At 42.4% G+C, this 20,683-nt stretch overlaps 1 protein-coding gene across 2 annotated transcripts in view; it reads left to right on the top strand.

The window, feature by feature from the left end:
- The first annotated feature begins 280 nt into the window (after nt 1-280).
- Nucleotides 281-20,683, top strand: part of LOC111857809 (transmembrane protein 132C) — a 200,220-nt gene continuing 179,817 nt past the window's right edge. The window contains exon 1 of one of the 2 annotated variants that reach the window (XM_023838982.2): nt 281-852. In XM_023838982.2, coding sequence (XP_023694750.2) covers nt 759-852 — 94 coding nt within the window. In that variant the 5' untranslated portion in view covers nt 281-758. Of the gene's footprint in view, nt 853-17,626; nt 17,694-20,683 lie in introns of those variants that run through there. The other variant, XM_023838983.2, reaches the window with a different exon arrangement.

Raw genomic sequence — 20,683 nt, 5'->3', positions numbered from 1 at the left:
AACAACAGGGTCAACATTTTTTAAATACGTTTTCTTATCGCCCGTCTCAGTCACATCCACGCCTGTCTCCGGTCCTGGGTTTATTTGGGAGACATTATGCGATTTGGTTGGCTGCGGCTGAGGTAACACCTTTTTGCTCACCTACTTCATCGACGAAATCTATTGGCTTTCAGACCTGTCACGATAACGCCCTCTCCAATCAACGCCCTGGAATTGCACCGCCCACTGCCTGCCCATTTCCACTAGGAAAAAAGTACACGCTTAAGTTTAATCGTGGATGTGAGATAAAACGGGGGACACAAGTTGAAGAGCAGCCTCGCCTATGAGATGAGGACGTTTTCCTCTCTCCTTCCCCTTACGCGCATAACAGCGTTGACCATTTAAACGATTTGCACCAAATGAGTGATGGAATAAACGATCGTCTGTGTGTCACGTTGTAAGAAGGCAATATTCGGTAACGCGGACTTAACTTTCTTAAAAGGGAGAAACTCCGAAGTGAATTGGTGAGGCTGGAATTGAGGGACGCTACAGAATGCCGTGGCGTTGCGTTTTAGTTAATTTCGGAATATAACAGCTTTCCTCTTAAGACCAAGGATTTTCATAACACGTCTCACAAGTCAACCAAATGAATGATCTGGACATAACATTTCAGTTGCATCGTTGACGGATTCGTTCAGTAGTGGATTATGTTACGCAAAGCGGTTGACGTCTAAACTGATAATTAAATATACTCGCAGCCTGTGAACAATTTCCTTCTAATGTCCAAGATGAGAAAATTACGGATTGACAAAGCAAGCGCACTACAAGTCTGCCCGATTCTCAAAATGCTTATTTTGGCTTCGTTCTGGAGAGGTAAGATGACGAGCACGGTGCCCCATTTGCAAACTTGTTGCTAGTTATAAACTTGGGCAGTCAAGTCTTTCTAAAAAATTGCGTTAAATCTTCATGCATTTTGTGCCACACCACACTGCTAACAGTTTCTTTCTTAGTGCATTCTTTGTATAGATTAGGTGTTTAATTAAAAGCCCATGTACTATCGGTTTTCCTTTATTATTAGTAGGTTATAAAATCACGCATGTGCGTCTAATGTGAATCTGATGTGCGTTTTATGTGAGTTTTCGCGAAACCCCAAAAAAGATTCGTCCGGTATTTTTAAATCGCCACGACAGCCCATTTGTCTGGCGGAATTTCCAGTGCAATGCTTAAATTATTTATATATATTCCTTAAATGGATATTTATCAATATTGCAAGCCATATTGCTTATTGTCAAATGAAATTCACTTGAGTATTGGAAGGATCAAACCTCTGTAAATTTTAACCTAAAATATTTCTCTTAGTATATTGATTGCACATAAAACAATGGTGAATAATTCGATTTTCGATTTTTTAAAAATTATTAACGTTAGTACTTTTTAATTAGTTAAATCAGAATCAGATATATTGAAGATTTCTTTGCATTTCTACTCTTCGTTATTCGTCAGTTTACTTTTAGGATGCTTAATGTTTCTCTGAACAACACAGAACGCTTACCAGCTTCAGACGTCCAGTGAAGAGATACAAGAGGCTCTGTTATACGATGTAAAACAGTAATCTTAACAATATTTTGACTTCTCTTTTAAATACAGCTCCATATCTGGCATCGGGATTAACATACCTGTCCCTTTGCAGTCAATGTAAAACTTCTCAACGACTTTATCTGCATAATTAGGCCTATTTTATACAACACACTACATGGTAAGCTACGGAAAAGTTGTGAAAGCGCAATTATTCTTTTCATTGTTGATAGTCATTGCTGTTTATTACTTCTTAAAAATTTAAAAGTGTCAGAAGTGGAGCTCCTATAAACAAACCAAGGGACAATCTGCATGAAATATTAATCTTATGAATGTACTTTTAGATGTTTTATGCGTTCCTTTGGCTCCTCAAACATGTATGTGTGAGTATAAGTAATTGCAAATACTGACTTTAAAATGCTGTGGATGTAGAATTATGTACAAAGTGTAAAGATATTTATAATCTGGCTGTGTATAAAACACTTCAATTGTATTTATTCCTTTACAACACGTTAATTAATTGGAAAAAATACAATGTATTAAAGCATTACTTAAGTTGTTGCAATAAAAACGTTTGTTCTGTGCCTTGTGGATGTTAACCTTAATTAATATAAGGTGGTATATTAGGCTAAGACACTGTTAAAAAACTAAGATTACTGAGAGTACTGCTGTATGATTGTTTTGCACAGAAATATAACGGATAAAAACACGAACTCCCAGCTCTATGAACTATTTGCGACTAACACTTGATTATTAGAAACTGATTATTTAAATCCCGCAAACCTGCAATCACAAACAGGGCCTGTTTGTTTTCCTCCTCAAACGACATAACATCTGTTTCCACTGTCCATCTTAAATGTAGGCAAGTAGTTTGTGTTTTAAAAGTAACTTTTATAGTTCTGTCTGGTTCTGTTATAATGTAAGCGGTTTCACTATTTAATTCTATACGTATAACTGAAAGACATATATTTGAGCGAGGTGGTGTTGATAGACTACTGGACGGAGAGTCCTTAAGATGGAGACAGAGCCCCGTGCCGTTTTCGCAGAGATTTAGCGCGGCGGGACGCCGTGGCCACCGTGTCGGTTGTGTGACAGCGACCGGGACGCTGCCTACTCTGCTGAAAGAGCGACGCTTCTCCTCTCTCCGAACGAGCGGTACAGGTTTAACACGACCAAATACTGGGCAGAAAAAAGTGACAGAGTAATACAGCGTTTTGCTGCTACATATGTAGACGTAGGACAGGAAAAACACGCTTTCTTTTACAGTACATTCGCCACACTCCCAAGGGTGTTGAATAAATCTAATATGTACAATTCTGCTTTAAAAAGCACTTTAAATACAAATATATAAATAGTACAGGTATGCAGTAAAGGTTGCGCAACGCGGTACTGTATATGCATGCCTACATTTAGGTACGAGTGGAAATAGCTGGCACGATCTCAAACAATGTGTGTCATATCTTAATTTTGTCTCATGTGGGTTTATTGTTAATACTGAGGTAGTCGTTATGCCTTAAAATCCAGGACATAGAAAAGCTGCAGTAGCTGCTTAAAACATAATCGGAGTTGACTATGAAAAAATGAAAAACTGTTCGTACTGAAGTACTTTTTAAAACATCGTTTTTTGATCCCTGTCTTACAGTCACACTCTTTGTCATTGTAGGGTTGCTTATGACTGGCATTGTGCTAACCTACATTGTGCTGCGTGCTGATAAGACAGGGGATCAAAGCATGCGAGAGTGCCATTTCAAACAAGGGCGCAAGTCCACAGACATGGAGATAGTGATCATCCAGCCTGTAACCATGAGGAAGTTCCCTCTCCCCCCTACATGTAATACATGGCGGGGGCTGTGTTATAACTTTGTGGTGCTTTTATGAGCCCATAGCTCTCCGGCGGCCACCCTGATACTTTTTGCGGGAGGGGGGATGATTTGCTTTGTGTGAAGTGCTAGGCTCTGTAGTCCTCCTTTCTCAGAGCAGTACAGAGTCACGTGATTGGGTGCTCAGAGAGTTGGCCTTCTTGGGATTCTGGGATTCGAGGTCTTTTGATAACTCACTATCGCAATTCTTGCTGTTTATTTCAAGACCGGCCACCAGGAAAGGCGTTCTCATGGAAGCGCACCACATTGTAGTTGAGAAACGTGATGATTATCTGAGTGCACGTCTCCTGCACCATGTTTTTCTGTATGGGGAAGGCAAACAGGCGTCTCCCTCACTCTCACCCTGACAACATATGGGGAGGTGTGACTGACACTGCGATGTCCTCAGATTGTAATACACAGAGGAGGAAACCTGCAGGGCCATTGCCGCAAATTTAATTAGACCCCAAGCAGTCATGGCACACATGTACTTGGGAACTGGGCCCATCTGACTAACACATGTAATGCATGTGTTACGTAATGTGGTAGGAAGGACATTATCTTTGGTACATAAACACTATACGTAACACACAGTTGTTATTGGAGCACAATGTACTACTTTTGCTGTCAGTCAAGTTGTGGGATGTGCGAGGGTTTATAAAGTGGAGATTATGTTTGCCTTCACGTGGCTGTCATCTTATAGTGTCCGATAAAAAAGAATTTTGAAACTGGGGAGGGTTCCCCTTTGCCTTGCCGGGCTTATGTCTCCATGTTGGTTTCTGCATCGTCATCAGGATGGAGACCTTGAGCAATGCGGAGTGACAGAAAGAAGACATATGAGTGAGAAGAAGTGGACAGGTCTGGGCATCCCTCCCCCCGCCCCCCATTCAGCCTCTCTGTACAAAGTCCCCCAAATCTGCTTGCAAGCTGTCCAGCTGCGATGTCGGTGTGTGGGCAAGCTGAACTGGTTAATCGCCCCTCAGATTAGCTAAACTGGCGAGACTGCCGTGGAAGCGGGAGCTGGAAGCGGATCCGGCCGACCTGGCTGAGCGTTTAATTACAGAGCTCCGTGCGCTGTAGGAACTGGCTGCAGGGATTATAAGGCATGGGCAGGTTTAAGGTGCCGGTAATCAGGGAGACGTTTCCAGCGGATTATTGCTTTCAGATGGAGTGAGGTAATGAATGTGATCATTATCACCGGGGTCTTAACTGAGATAATGACCTGAACGGATGGAGAGAGAATTCCAGTGACTAACGGAAGGCTTTTTGAGGCCTTGTTCAATCTCCGGAACCGTCACCGAGACGGAGTGACTGTTAAACCTCTCAGCTATGTTGGGATGAGAAAAACCATCAGTAAGCAACACAGTGTAGTGCTGGTTTTTATTTGCTCTTTTGATTAATATTTTTTTCCAACCTAGATGGTCCACTTATGAGTACCGAATTAATTTCAAGCAAAACATTACAAGCGGAATGAACACTTAAGGAAAACAGAGCAAATTAAAGCTAAACTTAATTAGTAAAATTAGCAAGATGCTTTCATCCGCCTGTTTTTTAGTGTAATTCCTGATGCTCTTCATGAAGGGAAATCTCCATTTTATACCATAAAGACCCTGCATTATTTTACCTCTCTAAGTGATTCTGTGGATACTATTCAAAAGATCACTCAATTTTTATGATCCAGGGCAAGACATTAAGTGCATGCATTAAGAATTCTGTTAAGATACTTTCCATTACCAGTACCACTGTGGAACTGACTAACAAGTTTCCATTTTATGTACTTAATGAAACTGAAAACCGCTGTCTCAGCAAATTTATTTAGAACTGAAACCGAATTAAAAATCATTACATCAGTGAACAAATTTATTCCCAAGGCGGCAGTCAAAAATCCATTTCCCTGTCACTTGAATGTGCATTGATGCCGGAGATGAAAGTAAATTTTAACCAGTATCTATTTCCCCATATTTCTCTGCAGTATATATTACTAAGTGTCTATACTGTAGCACCTGCACACAGGTTTGGCCTCTTCTTCTAATCATCAATGGGATCAAGGGGCTGCTGCTTTTCTTGTGCTGAGCCACCTCATAGGGGATGATTTGATCTTATTATGAAGTCATTTTTTTAAATATCATAAAGTGGGGAGGAGGGTGCAGTTATAGGAGTAAGTGCTGAAATATCTATAAGTGAGTATGTGAGAATCTGTCACCTGCTTTGTGTATGTGTGAGTCTCTTTTCTGGTTCCGTTTTTTAATAGCCACCCCCCCACCCCCACAAATGCAAGCTTGTGTCAGGGCCAGGAGCTCCCTTACACACCATTAGGCCCCCTGCCAGTCCCCCCCCCCCCCCCCCCAAACTCAGCCAAAGACAGATTCCTTTCTTTTGTGAGGCCTCGTGGCCTTACGTTTAGAATAGCATTTTAAATGACTGGCAGGTTGCTGTTGTGTTTCTAAATGAAGGTAGACGGCCTCAAAAATTGTCTTGAAAGTCAAGCACTGAAGTCACATCTTTTCTTCCCCTAGTTTGGTGTTGGCTCTGGAGTAGATACTGTTCTGAGGGGAGTTTTAAGCAGTATCATACATTTAAATGCATGTTCATTGTGTCAATGAATTGCCGTTATGAAGTGAATCCGGAGTGCAACAGAATAGGCTGCTGGGCACGTGGCTGCAACTCGCAACTCACCTTAATTTTGTTTCTAGATTAAAGGTTGCATTGTATAATGAAACAAAGCTCAGTCTTTTTGTTTACGGAAACAGTTTCACTCTGCTGTGGGTTGCCAGATAAATTGGTACTAAAATTGTTGCCTGTAGTTCAGGTTTAATTGTTCTGTTATTCTGGAAGAAAGTATGTGCATTATTTAGTTATATTGCATGGACAGAAATATTTAAATGGGCTAATTTTTTGTGTGCTTTGAAAGCTTTTTGTTTAATTTCTGTCAGTGCTTTTGGTCTTGAAGATGCTGGAGGAAAACAGTTCTTTCAGACTCTGATTAAATTATTTGATAAAAATGTTATTCATGCTGTGCTGTTAGGTTCACTTAATAGCAATCCTGGTAGGAATGACTAAAACGGTTTTAATCTTGTGGTTGTTATGCAGTTTGAATCAAGCATTGCCATATGCCTGTTTTAATCTGTGCCAGTGAACAATGACATTCGTTCCAGTTAATGTGGTGTCATGTCACAGCACATGTGGTTACCTCTGGGACTCGCTCGGGTTTAAGAGACCCAGCCTGTGTGGTGTAACAGGAAGAAGTGGACGCAAATGTTAAATAGAAGCACTAGTTCATTCCAGTGTGTGGCTATTTATCCCTCAGTTCAGAAGCAGCCGTTGGGGGCCTCTCTGTGTCATGCTGTCTGTGTACCTGCGAGATTGATGTAGGCAGTCAAACATTACGGTCAATAATATACATTTCATTATATTTATGAGGATGCACTGTACACTGTCCTGTACAGAGCTGCTGAGCTGGGCAAAGAAATGAAGGTGCTGTGTTACTACTGGAGTCAATCACACACTCCCCAGCACGTGAACATATGAATTCATAAATATGTGAGAGGGTCACAGGTACCCATTTACAAATCTCTCGCAGTGATGAAGTGATGAACCCTGGTTTGTAATTACTTTGGGTTGGTGTGGTGTTTTACACACCTATTAACATTCAGGAGAAGATGGTGTGTGGGAATAATGGTGTGGCAATCCTCTGAGTGTCCAAACTGTTATTAAATATGGGAATAATTGTAGTAATGGTGTCTGCATTTGGCCTGACACGCCTGTGTTCCGGGCCTGGGGAGTGATGAGACAGTGTCAGTGTGGGCCTGAAAAAGTGGTAAGGAGTCAGGGGGAGGCGCTCCACGCAGGAGAGGACTTGTTCATCAGATCGACTGTAAACCTTAATGGCTTTTGTGACCACTGCAGTAGTTCATAACCAAGGCAAAGGGAACTCTCAGGTGCCTGTCAGTGTCAAGTCCTCTTCTGGTGTTTTCATTTGTTTATTTATTTGATCTACCATATGAGGCTGAGGAGGAATGCCTGCAGCAGCAACGCACGCCTGTCTTAAACGGCTCAGTCTGTTCATCGATTAGCTCTGTCAGGATCACAGTGCTCCTCGGCACTTAGCAATGCAGCCGCGTCTTCCTGCATGCAGTGGTGTTGGCACATCAAGCCACACTGGGCTCTTTTTCTTTAAAAAAATAAATAAATAAAATTATGTAAATTGGTCCTTTAGGTTTAGTGGAAGCAATTAACACCTTTTAGGAGATGCTTTGGGCTGAGCTGATTCCAGTTGTAATAACAAAGTTAAATAGTCCTTGTTGTACAAATAAAGTCAACAGTAATTCTGCATGCACAAAGCTGAGATCAGCACTTCCTTTCTGTCTGATGGCTTACTTGGGAGATGACTTATTATCTGTGTGCATGTTCTATAATAATATACAATTATTTAATGCAGCCATAACATTAAAACCACCTACCAAATTATTGTGTCGGTCCCCCTCGTGCCGCTTGTTGAGACATGGACCCCAAAAGGCCTCTGAAGGTCTTCTCCTGATATATGGCACCAAAATGTTAGTAGCAGGTCCTTTAAATCCTGTAAGTTCTGAGGTGGGGCCTCCATGCATGGGACTTGTTTGTCCAGCACATCCCACAGATCCTCGATCAGATTGAGATCTGCAGAATTTGGAGGCCAAGTCAACACCTTGTACTTTTTCATTTTCCTCAAACCATTCCTGAACAATTTTGGCAGTGTGACAGAGGGCGTTATCCTGCTGAAAGAGGCCACTGCCATTGGGGAATACTGTTATCATGATAGGGCGTACTTGGTCTGGAACAAAGTGTAGGTATGTGTCAAGGTGGTATGTGTCGAAGTAACATTCACATTAAGGCTGCATGATATATTGTTTCAGCATCTTCATCATGATGTGCACAATGCAATACGTGCAATGTCATGTAAGCCAAATTAAATCAAACACGTCATGCTGCAACTTTTTTCTGCTTGATACAAAAGGAAAACCCGCATGGTTCGCATTATCCATGACTAATCTACAAGAGAAGTCTCCTGACATAATTTACTGTGATGTAAGGGTTTTTGGATACACAAAGTTTGTTGATAGTGAATGACATGCAGCCTCTGCACACACAGTGAACCATCAATCACAACTGGGACTAGGTGCCAAATTAATATCGACATTGCATGTTATGCACATACACTTGTCAAGGACAGCAATTGTGAGCTGGGTTAAGATCAGGATTTTTCATACTGTCCGGACATTATAACACAGTATACAGCATTTTCAAAAACCACATTATTGTGCAATACTGTTACGATATTTTGAAATCTTGGTGATGAGATTTGCCGAGCCCAGGTTTGGCCAAAACATTTCCAATCTGTCCATAGGAGACAAACTTTAGCAAACTTTTCAGTTTTCACTTTTTGAGATTATCTATCATGTTTAAAAATCAGTTTAAAGTTTGTCTCCACTGCTTTTGCACAAGCTCTGCATGCACTCTCTGAGCCAATCATAATCATTTTCATCCTTGCTGTTGAGATCATTCCATTGTGAAATATTTATTTTGAACTCCTTCTTGCTTTATAAATATCACAATATATATTGCAAAAAAAAGTCACATCATGATATCTGAAATGTTTCTATCGTGCCACACTGATTCATGTGATTGCCAGGACCTGAGCTTGCCCAGCAGAGCATTGCCCAGCATCACACTGCCACCGCCGGCTTGCCTTTTTCCCATAGTGCCCCCTGGTGGCACATCACTTCCCCAGAAAAACACGTGCATGCACCCAGCACATCCACATAATGTAACAGAAAACATGACTGGTCAGACCAAACCACCTTTTTCTATTCCTCCATGGTCCAGTTCTGACGCTCACATGCCTATTGTAGGCGCTCTCCCGGTGGGCAGGGGTCAGCCTTGGCACTCCCACTGGCTTACGGCAACACAGCCCCATACACAGCAAGATGTGCTACAGTAGCTCTCCTCTGAGATCGGACCAGATGGGCTCACCTTCGCTCCCCACCCCTTTGGGTGCCCATGACCTCATCACCGGTTCACCAGTTGGTCTTCCTTGGACCGCTTTTGGTAGAATGCTGGAGATGCTGTAACCCAGGTTAGCCATTACAATTTGGCCCTTGTCACAGTTGCTCAGATTCTTGCACTTGCCCATTTTTCTTATTTCCAACATATCAACTCCTAGAACTAAGTGTTCAAATGCCTAACATAATGGCACCATGTTATTCACTTTTATCTGTCAATGGTTTTAATGTTATGCCTGATCGGTGTGCATACTTATCCATTATGGATGTCTCAATCCACCTTTTTTGCTACCCCATTGTGATCCATTCAGTATTTATATCTGCCGATTCTGGCTCACTGTAGTGTGTGACGGAACCTTACAATCTGCGCAACTGACATAAATGAGGCGGATGCGGGAAAATAAAGAGATCAGGCTTTGGATTGGGATGTAGTAGCTGATATTGATCAATTAAAAAATGGCTGGATCAGTCCCGGTTACGATCATTGATATCAGCTTGGGACATCCCTGTTATGCATGTATTGTGTTATCTTAGTGTAGCATGCTTTATTATACATGTAAAAGCGTATTGAATGAGAACTGATTTTAAATGTTATTACAGCTGATGTTATAGTTTTGGTCTAACATGCGTAATTGCATCCATTCAACACACATGCTTTCACTGACTAAATCCTTTTTAGACAAAAAAACATGGACAAATTGGTACACTGACCATTTATTATAATGCTGCTAATTGTTTATATATGTAAATTTCCACCAAATAGCTGCAAGGTGATGTCTCTTACATTCTGGCTTGTATATTGTATTCTGTTTGGTTCCTGCCTCTTTTGTTTATCTGTTGTATTTCCTCACACATCTGTGTGTTCATTTCACACTGAAACCATCAAAGCTCCAAGATGCGATTCTTCACTGGAGAGAAAACTTCAGAATTGACTCCAACGTATTTTCTAAGAGCTGAATTGTTTACAGTTCTTTGGGAAATAACAGTGTAACATTTGGTAGATGAGGAAACTTGGGGAATAAACAGTAACAAACTGCTGGGAATTGTTTGGAGAGGGTCATGTGGTTATTCTTGTCCCTAATGATGCTAGTCAGTCATCAGTAATGGCTCTATATGTCTTAGTGCAGGCCTAGTTAAGGCCTTAACAATCACAGTGCTCACCTACAGAACTGAAGGTTCGACCTGCAATCAGTATACTTCATAGTAGGGCTGATTAAATTTGATTTAATCCACAGTCCTATACCTCGGCCTCCTTGGGCTGAATTTAAGCTTCAGGGGTATGAGTTGTGTTGGAAGCGGATGCTGTATGGCAGTGGGTAGGTCTTGGCTGATCCTTGTAGGTACCTGGGGGAGCGAAAAGGAGGAATGCCACGACTGCTGCTCCTGGGGGTGAGGGGAGCACTGCCCCCCCTCCTCCTGTGGGCAGCCGCAGATTGCTTCCTGCCCCCTTGGCTGTTGACCTTGTGCTCACGCTATGAAGGATGCTGAAATTAAAGGATGGAGCTGGGGGTGATGGAGAAGGGGTCGGTTTGGCTGATAATCATGCAAAGGCTGCAACTTCACAGCTGTGACTGGCAGAGGATGTTTATGAGAAATAGGGTTAGTTTTGTTTTGTACTTAATGATGGAATGCAATGGGTTATATTTTACATGGATTATTAATACCAAATTGAAATTCTTAAAACAAGATTGATTGGGTATATATGATAAATATTAAATATTGCTCACTGGTAAAACAGGGAAAATATTTTAAATTGCTCAGGAAATCGATATCCCCCAAGTGTCTCTCCCACCTCATAGTGATGCACAACTGACATTTACTCCCCCCGCCCCCCCTTCCTTGTCGCACTGGTGATTCAGCTCTTGACATTTGAGCCGACAATAACATATTCATCTTTTTTTTTTCTGAAACTATTGGGAATGGATGGATGAGACCCCGCCCTTCTTCCTCTGCTGTCCCGGACAACCTCTGCTGTAGTGGTGGCTGTCAGTCACCCTCCTCAAAAATAATGGTGCCCCCTTGCACCTCTGGGGCGGGAGATGTGTGGGCCTGTTTCCCCCAGATAAGGCCAGGTCATTTGTACATGGGCTGCGTGTCCAAAATGCACAGTTTTTCTTGGAAATCCGGGAGGGGTGACATGTTTCCTCTCCAGCAACCTTTCCTCGAACGGCCAGGACAGGCTGGGACTCCCCTTCAGAGGGGCCTCGGGTTGTGGGTGCGCTCATGCGTGGCTTTTCTTTTCTCTGGTGGTTGTCAGCTCCATCAGTTTAGCTGTTAGTACTTTTGCTAGATTGTGTGGAAAGTCTCTACAGGGTCCCCAACTTCCTCTGGGGATTGTCTAGGGATTTTTGAGGCACACTGCTCTGTTGGGTGTGCAGAATCACCCCAAAATCCTGTGCCCTGCCCTGCTGCGAGGAAACCAGCGCTGGGCATCACTTTGCCTTCTTTCACAGTTGTATGAGTGAGCGTGCAGCTGGGTCTCCACTAGCCCTGTGTTTTTAGCTGAAACTGTGTCTTGCTGTGTGCGCCACCCAGCCATTTTGCGTTCCGCCTCGGAAGCTCTTTAGCGCTTGCTGTGAATATTTCTGGGCTCTAAAACACTTTAAACACTCCCAGTTGGCTGTTAAGCGCTGTTTACCCATTTGATTCTCCTTTGAGAGGTAATTAAGGATAGTATCAAAGAAACAGTGTGATGATTTTATTATCACCCTTGCGGGCTCGCACTTTAAAATGAGATACCCTCTCGACTGCCCGCTTAATGAGGCTTCTCTAGTAATCGGGTCCAGCGTGTCGGACCATGTCATGTTCTGGTCACTGCTGCTGATTTCTCAGAAATATTTCTACATGCTTATTGTATTTTTTATTTGTTCTCCTCACCAACAAGCTACGTTTACAAACTCTTGCCTGGTGCATTGCATTATTCTCCTATATAGGATTATTGCACATGACACAAACTGCACCATGCACACTAAGCAACGGCTGTCATCTTCCATATGGTGTATAGTCTCCTGTCTGGTGTGATGCTCTGTGTGTACTCTCTCTGCTCTTTTGTTGCATTTGTCATGGTTGGATGTGCTGTTGTCGGCTGCAACAACAACAGGGTTTGTGACAAAGGTAAAGGATACTTTAGGATTCCCAAAACTGTACAAAAATGGCAATCCAGGGAGAAGAGGTGAAATTTTATGTAGTGAGCGCTGCCAGCAGTTACACAGCATCGCAAGAATGGATCATACTGAGAGGAACCTTAGTAGTGTTTGTGGAGGGCGCATTGTAATGGTAAGATGCTAAAATGACTAGTTTTTCGATGTGGTCAGTTCCATAGATAGTGGTACTGATCTTCGTTAGCTGGTGAACATTGGCTTAGTCTTTGTTAGCATGTTAATACTTCTGTATCTCATGATCCCTGTTCTGTTTATGGATGTGTCGACTGATGTAATCTAATCCGAATGCAAGTCGTTTTATTGATTTTTGTGCCACATGATTTATGAGAGGTTAGCTGATTACATAAAATGAATGTTTCATTTTGAAAATATGACATGAAGACATAATCCTAAAGGCCATTCTTACCCATTCAAGTTAGGCAAAACGTCCGCTAAGTACGACAAAGGCAACATTGACCGGGCACCAATAGTGAACATGGGACACAGCAGTCTACCAGCATCACAGATATCAAGAGAGGAAAGCAAAAACAAACAACTTCGCAGATAGTTCCTCCAGCCCAATGAAAGCTGAACGTCCAGGGATAAAATAAACTGATTGACAGTTTACCTTTAAAACACATTCACTTATGTGTGATCAAACCAGATTTGCTGTAATAACAATGCACACGCACACACACACACACACACACACACACCATTCACTCACACATGCACACCTAAGGGCAATTTAGCAACTCCAATTAGCCTCAGCATGTCTTTGGGCTGTGGGGGGAAACTGGAATGTCCAGAGGAAACCCCATGATGACATGGGGAGAACATGCAAACTCCACACACATGTGACCCATGCAGAGACTCAAACCCAGGTCCCTGAGGTGTGAGGCAACAGTGCTAATCACCGCACCACCATGCCGCCCCGCTTAACACAACCATTACATGAAAATAATAAAACAATAAACACTATACGATAATATATGATGAATAATAATCATGGAATTTATACTTGTAATTACTTATCTGTGAATACACCAAAATATTCTCTGCATAATTTTTCCTGTTTTTTTTTTCCCCAGAAAGAAATAAATCAAACCTCCAGATTTTTAGTTGCTTTCATTTGCTTCAGTGTCAAATTAGACACTGGAATAACCAGAAAATTAACGATATCCTGATAAATAACAGTGGATGACTCAAATTTTTCTTTCAGTGCGTGTGCCTCATATCCAATAATATCCATTTTCTCTTTTTATCGTTTGCTTTTATTTTATATAGTTTGCTTTTATGTAATGTTATTTCATGTTACCATATATAGTGTACTGAATATGATTGGTGTGATAATAAAGCTCTACTTAACTTAACTTGCTTGCACTGATGTGTTCAGAGTGACAATGACTGACAATTCACCAAGATGGCGGCGCAAAGGCGAATGCCCAGCGTTTTGCAGCCCTCCCATTGACATTGTGTTTTTGAGAGCAGGTTACTTTAAATTGGTCTGAAACCAGCAGGACTGTGAGGTCATTTTGCTGGTGTTTATTGACGCTAAGGACCACTTTTGGCTATTTCTGCTTTTCTGTTTTACTTATATTCTTTGTAGGTTAAATGTAATTAAGACTGAAATTAATTATTCTATAAATGTCAGACTTTCCCTACTGGAAAGAGAAACAGAGAGAGAGCGACCTGGCAGTGAGGCGGAGCTCAGATGAGCTGCTGACTTCTTGTTTCCCATATTCAGTGTTTTAATTTATTTTTTGCTTCTGAACAAAATGTACACAGTACAAGGAGCCCTCTTTCCAAACCATGTGCTAACAAACTTGTGTTTCAAATTGGTCAAAGGTCTGAGAAAAGGTCTGAGAAAAAAAATGAATCCTTAAAATAGTACAGATCTTTAAGACCTTAGTATTGCATAAGTATTTTTATTCTGTAAGATGGAGGTATATACTGATAAATGGTGGTACTCTACTGAGCAGGTGAGGGTTAGGCCTCTAGGGCAAATTTGACCAGTTTGTTTCAGATTAACGGTGTCTGTTATTGGTACATTTGCAACAGAAACACTATAGGTTGAAATGCGATTTGGTTGTTGTGCTTCAAAAAGGTGAGTTTAGAGAGGAATTCTGTCAGTCACATGCAAATATTGCTCACTTTTACCCTGTGAACCATGCACCTGCTTTCACTGGCAGCTTTAAGCTGGTCTCCACAGCCCCCTAGACACTGGCCAGTTGGTTGGCTTGGTGGGGGAGGGGGGTCTTCTTCTCTCTTCTTTAGACATGGGGTGTTCAGTCCGAACTATTACTTGGTCTCTTGAGTTTAAAGACCCAGGTGCTCGCAGGCAGCAGGAAGCAGCAGACTTCAGACATGCAGTGTTCTGGAGTGTGCAGCTTGACAGCTCAAGCGGAGCGGCTCTGTGGGAGCGCGCCGGCCCCCACCGTCTGCCTCTGCATAGATCACGGATGGGGAGGGCTTGCTGAGGCTCTGCCTGCTCCCAGCAGCTGACCTATGAGCCCCTCCTCCAGGATCCCAGCCACGCCACCATTCTGTGGCCTTCCATGTGATTGTGGGTTCCTGGATCTGTATTGGGGTCAAGTCATGTGCACATTCCGGGCCCAGTCATTTGAACATACATACAACAATGGAGGTGCATGTCATATAAATAAAAATATTCCTCCTTTTTCCGCTGATATTTTAATCAATGCAAATGGCTCATCTGAAGCCGCAGAGCCCCGAGCACCAAAATTCAAGCAAGACACTAAGTTTGCTTTGTGAAACTGAAAAGATATCACATCAGAGTCCTTCCAGTTTTATTCATTTCTGTGTGTCCAAGCCTGTCTGCAATTTAAAAATGTATGTTATTTCCTTGTTAAAAATGCAGCTGCTTTGTGGAAATGCAGCTGCTTTGTCATCTTTTTTTCCAAATTACAGTCCTGCTCTTTGCTGTCAGCTTGCTTGCTGTTTCCCCCAACAGCTCTGAGGAGGCTCTGGCTTCCTGACATGCATTGCTGATGAATATATTCCGCCCTGCGGTCGCTGCTTTGGCCAGACAGGCAGGTACAGCTGGAAGCGTTAAGTGATTCCTTGTACCCATCGAAGGCCGGCATCTTTGTGGCTGGCCTGTCATTTGTCAGGAGTTCTAATTGCTGGTAAAAGGGTTGGCCTTGTCAAAATTTATTTATCTGGCAGCCTGACAGGCGGACAGCCTGATCGCTCTTGTTAGGTCTCTGCTGCTGGTGTGGCTGTCCGGGAAGAAATTCTCACAAACACCACATTCTCACAGTTAATCTCACCTAATTAATCTACATATTGATGTGTCTGCATTGTGTTGTAAGGCGTTTCCAAATCCATTCATAATATTCTTTACTTAGGGAGGTTCATTATGACATACTGAAGGGACACATGTAGCAGGACCACAAAAACTGCTATAATTCAGTTAATCACCAACACTGATAATTGGAGAAACCAATACTTGGGAGAGTATTTGAGTAACACTGTAGTGACAAACAATGCACTTGAGTCACGGCACCTTTATGTAATGCGTGTCTGTGAGACAGTCATGTTTGATCAGCGTGAACTCAGCATAGCCACTGGATTTTCTATCACTGCTCTGCAATTTCAGCCATTTCAAATAAAGGAATCCTTTCTTTTGGCAAAAGTAGCTTCCTGCTTCTTCCCACAGTGTGAGGGGAAGAGAGGTTGTGATGGTGTCAGTGGCAGTTATCTGGAATACAGAGAGCTTCTGTATGATTAACCCACTCCCAACATCCCCCCTTCCACCTCCCGCTGTCTTCCATAGATCTGATTCAATTCAGTATTACAAATACTGCCGTAGGTATTAGAAGCTGTGATGACAAGGATTCCTAGCTGAAGATGACTAGCCTGCACCTGGTACATGTTTGGGTATCAGGCTGTGTACTTCATTATGCTGAATTCCAAAATATAAGTGATCAGTACGAAGTCACCTGTAAACAGCACTTGCTATTCACAGAACATTCCTCTGCTTTTCTTTCTCTCCTCCCTCAGTCTTGTTACGTCTTTTCTGCTCTCTCTCCTACCCTCCCCACCCTTTTGTGTCTTTCTTCCCTCCACCTGTCTCTCCCACTCTCACCCTCACTACATTTTTATTTCTTTCTCTCTCTAATCTCCTCCTTTATCTCTTTGTCTCCCTCTATCTCTCCTCCTCTTCCCATCTTCCTTTCCAGGCTTTGTACCATCTCTTTTGTGTCTGTCTGTCTCTCTGTCACTCTTCTGCTATTTCTGTCTCACAAGCTTCAGGTCCTCTTCTTGATACCCAAATTCTTTGGTTTTGCCTGAAGCTGTGTGCCTTTAATTTTTCTCTGTGCTAATCTGCAAGCCAAAGAAAAGCCATAATATAAAATGGCAGCTCTCCTGCCAAGGGAGGTGGAGACAGTTTATTTTATTTTGCATGCCACCGTCTGTTTACTGCATGGTGATTTTGCATGTGGTTTTGTTTGTATTTGTGTGACTCCAAAGCAAATTACAATGATTTATATATGAGCGTTTGTGCCTGACAAACAGAAAATAGGCATTTGTCAATTTCCTCATAAAGTTCACCTCTTTGGGCTTGCGGGGGGACATGTTTACTGGAATATAACTTGCTCCAGTGTTGTACTTACAGACAGTTGTCTTGAATATACAGTATTCTGAAATAACAGGTATTTTTTGCAGTGGAATAGAATAACCCAGTAGATGGCGTAGTATTTAGGGATGGTTTCAGTGTCGAGTGTAATCAGTTTCACAGTTCAATACTATATTTAGCGAGACTGCTTCTGTGGCTACATAGATAGACAAAATCTAATATTACAAAGCCTGGTACAAAAAGTAGATGCAATCTGCTTTGCTTTTAAGCAGACCTCTCTCTGTCTCACTGGTTATTAGGGTGTTATGCAGATCCTTAGGCAATGGTAGCATTTTCACACTGTGCTTAAATACTTATACGTAACATATATTTATAAATACAAATTCAGCAGCCCATAACTGTGACCACTTTCTTTCTGGTAACTGTGCATACAGGTGACCTATCCTAACTCCAGTGTGGTCATGAATAAGCATGTCAGGGAGCCAAGATTGAAGACAGGGTGAGAGAGCCTTCTTTTTGACTTACAGTGTGTGTATCTGTCTTAGCCAGCTGCATCCCCTTGCCCTGAGCTTGGCTGGAGGAGAGACTGTCCTTCGGCTTACAGCCAGCATGTGGATTAAGGGGTTTGGAGGGAGAGAGAGATTCCAGAGAAAGCTGGGTGCCCAGGCTGACTGCCGGCCACAGTTCGCCATCTTTAGGCTCAGGGGCCTAGTGTTGTGTGCAGTTGACCGTTACCTCAGCATATTGCTGATCTGCAGAGGGCAAGCTCAAGTGGGAAAGTGGGAGATATGAACGGTGATACAAAACTCCGGCGAAGACCTAAAGAATGGCACACTTTGCAGAGAGAGACCGTGGAACTGATTATGGAGTGAATCACCTTGCTTGGAGCAGGTGGCATGATCAGCAGAGAACTACCAGAGATACGAATGATACTTTCTCCACAGTGCTTACTTTCAAGGCTGATAAGGTACAACCAGGGTATTTTCTGAGATGAAAGTAGAGAAGGTTAGCTTGTCTTCCCATTTGAATATGATAATGACATGCCTTAGGGAATAGAATGGAGTACGAGGGAGGAACTCGCTCTCCGGGCAGCCGCGGCCCACTGGGCTCTCAGCTTGAGTACTTACAGCTACTCATCCCAGGTTTTAAAAGATACGTTTTGATTCTAAAAAAAAACCATGGCTGGGTGGATATTCCATTAATGCATCTGTCCACCATCCATCCATCCATCCATCAATCCATCAATCCATCTTTCCTATTGCCTGGAAGTGCAGGGCATGTAACCTGAAGAGGATGTCAGTCTTTGGCAGGGCACACACTTACTGTACACACAGGAATGCACTATGTGCCATTTAGAGAAGACAGAACTGGAAGATTTTGGACAATGGGCAGAAACTTGAATTCCCAGAGGAAACTCACCTGAACATCGGGAGAACATGAAATAGTAAAATGCCATGAACTGGAGCGTTTCCATGATTCCACAAAGCAAGATTTCTCAGTTAGTTGGGTTAAATTAAACTAGAAGTCATTATTGTCCAGTAGGAATGCTCCTTACCTAAACTCTAATTGGACAATTATGATTTCTTGCTTAAGTTAACCATCTTGCTTTGTGGAAAATCCCCTTGGTCTGCGTTATTGTTGAATGTTCTGTTTGTGGTTATGTGAGGTCTTCTTTCACCTTCGGTTTAATAAGGACCATGAAAATGCATCACGGCCTGAAATATCTGAGCAGACATCTGCATATGCCTATTCCCCTGTTTAATGTGGTAGCCCTGGATGGGCACAACCTTTTAAAACCTTTTTAATGAGATTTTAAATGTGCTAGCAGGAATGCAGAATTCTTTGCAGTGGATCTCATCAATAGTGCAACTGGAGCTGTATTGCATTGATTATCATGGGCTGCTGTTTTTGCATTAGGCCTTAGGTATCAGGTTGTTTTTGCCTGTCTATGGATGGAAGTTGAAGAATATTTCACGGGATGTGAGCAAGAGCATTGAGCAAGAGCCATTGCACTAATGGTTGTGTGTGTGTGTGTGTGTGTGTGTGTGTGTGTGCATCACAGCCTTTCAAAGAACACTCCTGATAGTGCTTTTTGAAGCTACACTAACAAAAAAGATTAATTAAGCCAGCAAAGATGATTTATCCAGCATGTGAATATGACTTGGCATATTAAGGGATTTCATTTTGAATGGGGGAAAATACCTTTTCTTAAGCTTTTCCAGAAAACACAGGGGGGGTGAGGATTTATTTGGGAGTTTTATCTTGGGCTGTCTGAAGGTCCCCACTTCATTCCTTATGGTGGGAGGAGAGACATGAACTAAATGAATTCAAGTCAAACAGCATATTTACTTGCCAGATTCTGCTAGAAATTCTTTGATAACGGAGGCAGTAGCCATTGTGCCTAGCATGGTTGATCTAAGAAGCTGTTTTGATCTGTAAAAGTAGTTAATTTGACATAAATGAACAATCAAGCATGTAAGAGTTCAGTCAGACCAGGTAATGAAATCAGAAATTATATGACTTCTACTGGACTATGTGTGGTTAATAAGTTTTGCCCTAACAAATAATATTCTGCCCTTTCTTCAGCATCCATCACATTTTTCACAGAAGTGTGAGAACCTGTTAAGGCTGCCCTAAATGCCTTCACAAAGCCAGTCAACAGCTAGCAGACGCCCCACCTCTGTCGTACCTCTTTAAATATTCACCGCTATCTGAAAGAGAGAGAGAGAATGAGAAAGTGATAGAGAGAGAGGGATCCTGTGAACCGTGTTCATTTTAATTAATCTCCTCTGTTAACGCGGTATATTTAGCTGTATTGTGAGTGCGCCACATCTGCTTAAGGCAGCCTCAGGGATGCCCAGGGAGCCAGAGCGCCATCCCTGGTGTGCAAACGGGACGGCTAATTATATTTTCTGTTAATTCACAGTTCAGCAAGTGAAGGCATGGTGATGCTTGGGGTTTGCTGGGGGTGGGGCTTTCCTGTGACTCGGCAGGGACCACGTGGTTTTGGCCTGTCCTGCTTGTCAGAAGACACATTGGTCCCGCTAGTGAAACTTCTTGTTAAGATGACAAATGAGGGATGTCTATTACTCTGATGTTCTTAGTGACCGGTTTCCCACTGAAACAAAGTTGTGCGTCAGATTTTACAAACTCGTACTTTCGGTGGCCACATACATGTGATTATCGGGCTGGACCCACTTTTATCTCCAGAATTGCGTTAAGGTTAGATCCACAGAATCCTTCTTGCACACCACTGTTGTACTGAGCTGTTATTTTTGCACCTGTGATCTTCCTATTAGCTTTAACGAGTCTGGCCGTTCTGCTCTGACCAAAATCAGCAACAAAACTACTGCTCCCTGGATGGTCTTTGATAATTGCACCATTCTCTATAAACTCCAGAGAGAGTGTGTGAAAATCCCAGGAAAGTGGCTGGAACTACCACTTCTGTCACCAACAATAACACCACGTACAAAATCGTTTAGATCGCAC

Source organism: Paramormyrops kingsleyae, chromosome 2, assembly GCF_048594095.1.
Source record: "Paramormyrops kingsleyae isolate MSU_618 chromosome 2, PKINGS_0.4, whole genome shotgun sequence".
Lineage (NCBI taxonomy): Eukaryota > Metazoa > Chordata > Actinopteri > Osteoglossiformes > Mormyridae > Paramormyrops > Paramormyrops kingsleyae.
Note: the sequence above shows the minus strand (reverse complement) of the source record. Positions and strands in the feature narration are given on the sequence as shown.